General features: G+C 27.9%; 1 protein-coding gene across 1 annotated transcript in view; it reads right to left on the bottom strand.

The window, feature by feature from the left end:
• Positions 1 to 7,894: 7,894 nt before the first annotated feature.
• The window catches only part of LOC136088125 (uncharacterized), a 1,623-nt gene continuing 133 nt past the window's right edge, over positions 7,895 to 9,384 (bottom strand). Inside the window, exon 1 of the mRNA XM_065811789.1 lies at positions 7,895 to 9,384. This exon is cut by the window's right edge and continues 133 nt beyond it. Coding sequence (XP_065667861.1) covers positions 7,895 to 9,384 — 1,490 coding nt within the window.

The raw sequence follows: 9,384 nt of genomic DNA, 5'->3' as shown, positions 1-9,384 counted from the left end.
AGAAGTTTATATTTTATATTAAAGTAATTAATTACTCAGTAGTTTATATTTGCCTATGTTGCGCTTTTGCAAAATGTATTGATAGTAAACAATATTGGCCATTAATAACAACAATCCATGTTATTTTAGTATGAATACAAGTTTGAAAATTAAATATTTTATAAACTAAAAGTCTTTAAAATATATTTGATTTTTTCTTAAGTTTTTTCTTATTGAAATAAATCAAATAATCGCAATATAAATTTGTTATAAAATAATAAAAAATAAAAAATAAAATATTTTAATTCAAACAAGTTGATTTGTATCAAAACAAAAAAACAAAAAAAAAGGGGCCAATATAAACAAACCACAAAAACAAAATAAACAAACCTTAATAAAAAAATATTCACAAAACATAAAAAAAATTAGAAGAACTCATATTTTGTTGACAGTTCTTTTACTTCTAAGCATTTGTTGATATGTTTCGGCATGGAATTCATTAAATTCTGAGTAATTTTGTTACTTTAATTAATTCATTAATTAAATTTTAATTAATTCTTTCAGCTAAACCAGATCTTTTATTTCAATTTTACCAAGGTTGTGGTTTAACCAAGACCACAAGTTGTCTATTTAATTGAGATCTGGACTATTGGTAGGCCAAGACATGATTTTATAACATCAATAACATCAGAAACTTTTTGCCATTTTCGACTGAGATCAGGAGATGATAAACGTTCATTTCTTTTATTTGAAATGCTGGGTCTTCCAGGACACGAAAGATTTTCCATTGTATTGTATCTTTAATATCGACTGATTATTCGGCTAAAATTTGCATTTTACGTAAATTATTCAAATATTTATGACAATTTAAATAAAAATTCTCATGCAAAGTTTTCATCAAAGACAAATGAAGTTTTGAAGGAATTTTGAAATAATAGAGTGAATTGTTAATTGTTAATTGGCCATTATAGTTATTTTAGTTTATGAGATATATGCCAAGAAAAAAGCAATAAAATTAGCTCATCAAATAATATTTTTATGAATATCTTTATTTATTTGAATGAAAATAGGATGCTTATCAATATACACTTTTTATATTTAAAAAGAGTCAAATAATCATTGATTTAATATCAATCAAAGTCGATTGATGTTAAAAAAAACATGTTGGATTGTTATTAATGGCCAATACTGCATAGTTGTGCTTTTGCAAAATATATTATATAATATTGTCGTTTAACACCATTGACTTATTATATGTTAACCAATTATCAACTACCAATCAACTCTCGATAAGCTAACGACTATACGGTTAACTATGCGTTGAAGTTTGATCAGCAGATGAAGATAAAAATTTTTACTGGGCAACTTAGGTTTCGTCAACCAAAGTTCAGTAATTTAAAATTTATATCAAAAATTTATATAAGAGTTCAACAAATTGTAAGATGTTTCGAAAAATATATTTTCTTACAACGATTTCGAGACACAATTTCAAAATAAGAAAGCGAAAAAGTAGGGGAGAGTAGGGTTTTGGCGAATACCTAAGCGGGAATGCGAATTAAAGACACCAGTTATACAAAATTGATCATATTTATTGCTTATCATTTAGTCTAACTATTCAGTCACAAACACCCAAAAGTAATTTTTATATATCTTATTATAAAATAAAAATTTAGGGCAAAAACAAAACCAATGGTGTTCGGAACTACCCTACGAACGTGGGGTAATTCCAAGCACACCTTGGGGTAATCACAAACACTGTTGTGTAATAACGAATAAAATGCTAATTGTAAAAACCAAGTGCAGAAATCACAGACAAAACCTCAGGATATGCTCACCTCCACCAGGCCTTACAATTGTAACACATAATCTAGTCTTCCATGGGCAGATTGTGAAATTTTTCATCGCAACTTAATAACACAAACTCCATTAATAAAATTTTAAAAAATAATTACAAAGAAAAATCACAAACAAAACTCCTGGAAGTGCTTTCACCAATTGTGCACTTTTGTGCAACCAGAACTGGCATTTATGACATATGTTCCAGTCTTTTGCGGGTGGACCTTTATACCTATCTTTGCAAACTAAACAAAAAAGTTCTGTATCACCTCCGGCTCTCTTTTTTTCTTTACATGATGGTACATAATCAGCCTCTAATAGGTTAAAGTTCTTCTTTCTCTTTTTACTTTTATCAGTAGTATTTTTACTTCTTCCTTCTTACTTTTCTTTTGCTCAAAAATATTTCTCATTGGCAAACTAGTAATAATAGTGGAATGTTTCTTTCTTAAACATTCTCTGGTTTTCACTCTGTTAAATGAAATTACCTATCTAACAATTTATCTGTTTAAATTAAATGTGACAAAAGTAAGAAACATTAAAATTCTGGCCACCTGACGTCAGTGTGTTATCCCACTAAAATCGTTCGTTATTTCCCCGCGGACGCATTAAAATGAAATACGATTAATCCATTGAGGTTGTATTGACATACCCAAAATATAATACGTGTTAAAAACTTGTTGGTTATGGTACTATGCAACAACAACAATAACAAAAGGAGTGGCTTTATATCCATAGTAGCTACAACTGGAAGGTTTTTCAAGCAAAAAATTAAATAAAATTATCAGAAAAAGTTAGGATCAATTTATTTATAACAACGAGTGCAGCTTCACTATACTACTGCACGTCTGGAACTGATAATAAAACCCACTCTCAGCAGGCAAAAAGAAATTGTCAACTATCTTTTTCTATCATGCCGTTTTGACCATAATTGAAGTTACCCCGCGTTCGCCATTACCCCACTCTCCCCTACGTATGTATGTATGTATCCCCGACCAGAATTTAAAAAATAAGCTTTCCTTGCCCTTCCCCCATCCCACCACCTCCAAAAATATTTGGATCCGTCACTGTATGTATGTGTGTATGTATGTATGCATGCATGTATGTATGTATGTATGCATGTGTATGTTTTTTAAAATATATTATATAATATTGTCGTTTAGTATCATTGAATTATCATATATTAACCAAGAATCAACCACTAATCAGCCATCGGCTACCGCAGAAGCCAATCTTAACAAAACAAAGTAATTTTAAATTTACTTGTTTTGTTTTTTGTTTGTATTTACACGTAAAACCGTCAAAGGGTCAAAACAGTTTTTTGTCTTTCCTATAAAATTAGGAGTTATGGACTTATTGCCTTTCTGATGTTAGCGATTGTTAGCGGTAGCCCTAATTAGGGGAGGGGAGCTCGAGTGAACTGAGAACCAAAAAGATTAAATAAAGATAAATATGAAAATAATGATGAAAAAATGTTAGCTTAATAGGTATTTGATACTATTTTTTAACAAACTTTATTACTCGCACGGTATTTATCGCTCCCTCAGTATTTATCTATAGTTTTAATACTGATTACTATTTATGAGAGGTTTCCTTAACATTTAATGTCCCTTATTTAAATATCTGCTACGTTCTTTTTTTCAAGGAGATTAATCATGGTTTATTCTAAGTTTGTTTCTAGAACTGCCAAGCTGTTTTTTATACATTACATGTTCATACTGTTTTTCATACAGTTTTACTAACTAGAGCCATGTATGTATGTATGTATGTATGTATGTATGTATGTATGTATGTATGTATGTATGTATGTATGTATGTATGTATGTATGTATGTATGTATGTATGTATGTATGTATGTATGTATGTATGTATGTATGTATGTATGTATGTATGTATGTATGTATGTATGTATGTATGTATGTATGTATGTATGTACGTATGTACGTATGTATGTATGTATGTATGTATGTATGTATGTATGTATGTATGTATGTATGTATGTATGTATGTATGTATGTATGTATGTATGTATGTATGTATGTATGTATGTATGTATGCATGCATGCATGTATGCATGCATGCATGCATGTATGTATGAAAAAATCCTAAAAATTACCAAAAGTAGCACAGGAGTTGCTTTAAGAAGTAGCACAGGAGTCCAGGAACAAAGAATTTAAGTCCTTATGAAGTCCCTTTTAATCACAAGACAAGTTGGAGCTCCCAATGAATGCGAAGTGTAATAACTTTGCATCCATTAACTACATAATTTATACATTGCAAAATATTTTTATTTAAATAATGTTTTGAAAATGTATATTATTACAAGAATTGATGTTAAAAGTTAATCAGTATTTGTTATAGAAGATCCAACAAATTTTCCTAACATTACAGCAAAAATAAGCAAGATTTTAGAATTAGATATAGACTCAATGTTAAAAAAATGTCAAAATAGTTTTTGAGAACCTCTAGAGTTACTATTCAAAAGATCCTTAAAAGAAGAATAAATTCCACTCATATGGAAAATGGCAAATGTAACACCACTATACAAGAATGGAGATAAAAATGATCCTTCAAACTATAGACCAATTTCGTAAACGTCAATACCATGCAAAATTCTAAAATCAATCTTAGGTGACAAAATAATGGATTACATGTTAACAAACAATTTATTATATAGTAACCAACATGGTTTTCGAAGAACAAAAGCTGTACTACTTATCTACTAGAAACACAAGATATTTTATTTGATGCTATTGAGAATGGCTGGTGTGTTGATATGTTGTATACAGATTTCTCAAAAGCTTTTGATAAAGTACCTCATATGCGATTGATGTTAAAGTTAAAATCATATGGTATTTTTGGAGTAATTCCAAATTGGATAGAAGCCTATTTATATAAAAGAAAGCAAAGAGTAATTTTAGGGGATTGTGTATCAAAATGGCTAACAGTCGAGAGTGGAGTTCCACAAGGTTCTGTCCTTGGGCCTCTTCTATTTCTTATTTTTATAAACGATCTGCCAGACACATTAAAAAATAATATTAAATTATATGCAGATGATAGCAAAATTATAAATATATTTAAATCAGATGAAGATATTCGCATAAACAAATTACAACTAGATATTGATAATATTATGAAATGGTCGTCATTATGGTTAATGAAATTTAACTATGAAAAGTGTAAAATTATGCACATTGACTTTAAAAATCCATGTATAACTTATTCAATGTTCGACGCTGAAACTCAACAAAATAATATCTTAGCAACATCAAAAGTAGAACGCGATTTAGGAGTAATGATGCAATCTAATTTAAAATGGACAAGTCATATTGATAAAGCTGTCGGAAAATCAAATCGAATGCTTGCTCTTATTAAACGAACTTTTAAATATTTTGAGTCGAATATGGCAAAAAAATTTATATACGACTTTTGTAAGACCTCATCTTGAGTTTGCAATCCAAGTATGGTGTCTTTATCTGAAGCAAGACATCTTAAAGTTAGAAAAAGTACAGAGAAGGACAACAAAAATCGTACCAGCTTTTAAAAAATGCTATATGAAAAAAGAGTACAGTTATTGAAATTAACTACTCTAGAAGAGCGTCATTTAAGAGGAGATCTTATTTTTCAATATAAAATACAGAACGATTATAAGGAAATAAATTGGATAAACGACTCAATATCTAAAGTTCAATTAAAACCTTACAATTTTCGTAGTCATAACCAAAAGTTAACAAAGGCATACTGTAAGAGGAATGCTAGATATAATTTCTTTTCGCGTAGAGTCGTAAATGCTTGGAATGGTTTACCACCACATATTGTCGAATCAATAACAATTGACCAATTCAAAAATAAACTTGATAAATCAGATTATTGCAAAAATTATTTATTAAATACATAATAATATTTATATACATTGAAAAGTAAACAATGCTATTTTTAAAACATTTATAGCTGTTATAGCACAACATCTTCTGTTATTGTGCTCCACAATTTATTTCATCAATTGTCACAGTGTACATTATTATTATTATTATTATTATTATTATTATTGTTATTATTACTATTATTATTATTATTATGTATTTCGCCGATAAGAAAAGTTTACAAGTTTATGCAATACAAATAAATAAATACATGGCTGGGGCAAAAAGAAGACAAGTTCTGTCTTATCACCAAGCCCCTTTAAATAAAAATGTCAATAATAAAAATACAAAACAAAGTAACTCGTTAAATAAACGTTAAACAAAACGTTGCGTTAAAATAAAATAACGATAAATAAAAACTAAAAAACATTTTACGCTATATTACAGTGTAATGTATCCAAAAGTATACGAAGATTTTTTAATTAATTATTTTAATTAAATTATTTTTTTCCTAACTAGTTTTAGATTTATAAACCTTTTGAATTTAAATCATAAAATAACAGATAATACACGAACAACAAACAAACAAACAAAAAACAAAAAAACATTTTTTAAAAACATTTTTAGTATCATAATGTGTCTTTTATATATGTAAAGTTTATTATATCAGATAAAAAAAACAACGTCATAATGTACAAATTGAACTGTAGAATATATATTTAAACCATATTTATAAAGAAATAGACAAACGTGATTACTCCTAATCAAAGGCTTCAGAAAAATTTTAATTCGTTGTCATTTATTAAAAGCTTTTGCTTAAGTTTGTTTTTAAATTGTTTAATAGAAGAAATAGTTTTTAACTCATTATTTAATAGCATGTTCCATAGTTTAGGACCTCTGTTAGCAATTGAGAACTTAGTAACAGAGTAATAGGTTTTAGGTTAAACATAATTGTTTTCTGAAAATCGTGTTGGGTATAGATGATATATTTTTTCCAAAAAAGAGTTAAATAAAATAGGTGCTATTTTTTTATTAACTTTGAACATAAAAATAAGAATTTGATAAAGATTTAGTTGAAATACGAGAATATTAAATTTAATGAATAGAGGTTTAGTGTGTGAGAAACGATCTACATTTCCAATAATTCTTAAAGCATGGTTTTGTTTAATTAATAGTTTATTTATTTTAGTTACGTTAGTGCTACCACCAGGCAACGTTTGCATAACTTAGGTAGCTATGAATAAATGAAAAATAAATGTATTTTAAACAGGTTTGATTTAATAACTGCTTAGCTTTGTAAAGTAGACCAATATTTTTCGAAATTTTATTTTGAATTATATTTATGTGCTCCTTCCAACTCACATTTTCATCAATAACAACACCAAGAAATAACAATGAACGCTCTCTTATTATACAAGAGTTATTTACAACTAAAATTGGAAGATTTAATGGGATGAGTCTCTTTTCATGAAGACGATGGAAGAAAGTATATTTTGTTTTTTTTATGTTTATGGATAATTTATTTGCTATAAACCATTCACTTAGTTTTGCTAGCTCTTTGTTTACTGTTTCAAATAAAGAATTAATATCCTTATCAGAATAAAATAAGTTGGTGTTGTCTGCAAATAGGATTGAATTTAAGATACTTGAAAATTTATTTAAGTCATTTATATAAATGAGGAATAAAAGGGGCCCTAAAATTGATCCTTGTGGGATGCCGCAGGAAATTGTCGCTAAATCCGTTATACTATCATTAAACGAGATGTACTGTTTCCTGTTTGCTAGATAACTTTTAAACCATGCTAAGTTAAAACTTATGATACCATAGTTTTTAAGTTTGTGCAGGAGAATATTATGATCCACCGTATCAAAAGCCTTACTTAGATCAATAAAGACGCCTAAAGTAAATTTGTTTTCATCAAAAGCTTTAAATATTTCGTGTACTAGATGAATGATTGCATGATCGGTTGAATGGCCAGATTTGAACCCAAATTGTTTATCGTAAAGAATTTTATTATTAGTTAAAAAAGAAAACAGTCTGTTATACATAACACGTTCTAAAATCTTGGAAAAGCAGGTAAGAATTGAGATTGGTCTGTAGTTTGAGACATCAGAAGGATCACCTGTTTTATAGATTGGTGTAACCTTTGCACATTTTAAGTTTTCAGGAAAAACTCCGTGTTTTAAAGATAAATTAAAAATATGTAAAAGTGGTATTTTTATAAAATTATTGATTTAATAATGACAATACTACTGACATCATCAGCACCCGAACTTTTATTAGGTTTTAGTAAAGAAACTGAGTTTAATAATTCATCTTCTGTAAGTTCATGATTAGACATGACAGATTTATTTGGTGTTTGGTATGAACGAAAGTTTGTCTGAGATGGTCCTATTTTAGAGGCTAAATTCGAACCTACATTAACAAAAAAGTTATTAATTGTTTCTGCAACTAATGTTTTATTTACAATTAAGTTATTATTAATTTTAAGATTAGTTGGAAGTGCATTTCGGTCCAGATTTTTCTTGCCAATTACCTCTTTAATAATGTTCCATGTTTTTTGTGTACTGTTGTTTTTCTTTAATTTTTCAGAATAATAGTTTTTTTTTGAGCGTTTTAGAACAGATTCAAATAAACGTTTATAACTTTTATAAGTAGTTTCATTTACCAAAGTTCTTTTTTTAAGAAACTTACAATATATTCGTTGTTTAATTTTGGAAGATTTAAGGATTCCCTTCGTTATCCATGGGTTTAAAAGCGTTTTCGATTTGACTAATTTAGTAATTTTAGGGAATGCTTCATTATAATGTGTAAGAAATTCAGTTAAGAAGATATCGTAGGCTTCATTGGCATTTTGATTTTTTAGCGTCTCGTTCCAATTTACACACGATATAAGATAATGAAAATATTTTATGGATGTATCGTTTATAATTCGTGTTGTAACTTTTTTTTTGTAAGCATCAGGCTGAATGCATTTATTTGATATTATAAAAATCGGAAAGTGATCCGAAATGTCCGTTTTAAATATTCCAGTTTTAATTTTTGTATTGATAAATTCATTAGTTATAATTTGGTCTATTGACGTTGCACTACCGCTAGTCACACGCGTTGGTTTATTTATTATTGGAATGTATCCACTTTGAAAAATGACATTAAAGAATTTATTCGTTTGTTTATTTACGTCATAATCCAAAATATTAAGGTTAATGTCACCCACGAAATAAACACTTTTATTCAAATTCAATTTATTTTCAATTAAATTTTTAATGTGATCTTTAAACGCATTAATATTTCCTGATGATGGTCTGTATAATGCATGCACGACAATGTTTTTTGAGGCTTTATTAATGATTTCCATACATAATGACTCATAATCATTTGTGATTGAACTTAAATTTGAATTAAATTTGAATAATAATGAGTTCTTAATAAACATACATAAACCCCCGCCTTCCTTGCCCAGGTCTCTAATTTGGTGGACTACATTGTAATTGGGTATTTGGAAATATGAATCGTTCTCAACATTTTTGTCTTGACACCATGTTTCACTAAGACAAATAATTTGAAAATTAATTTTAATTTTATATAGAAACTGTTTTAATGATTCAAAATTTTTTTTTAAACTCCTAATATTAATATGAAGAATTGAAAATGAGTTATCATCCATTCCTTTAGTAATGTCTTTTGAGTATGGGTTATAATATAATG

The sequence above is a fragment of the Hydra vulgaris genome, chromosome 12 (assembly GCF_038396675.1).
Source record: "Hydra vulgaris chromosome 12, alternate assembly HydraT2T_AEP".
Classification (NCBI taxonomy): Eukaryota; Metazoa; Cnidaria; class Hydrozoa; order Anthoathecata; family Hydridae; genus Hydra; species Hydra vulgaris.
The sequence above is the reverse complement of the archived record's forward strand: the minus strand, read 5'-3'. Positions and strand labels throughout refer to the sequence as shown.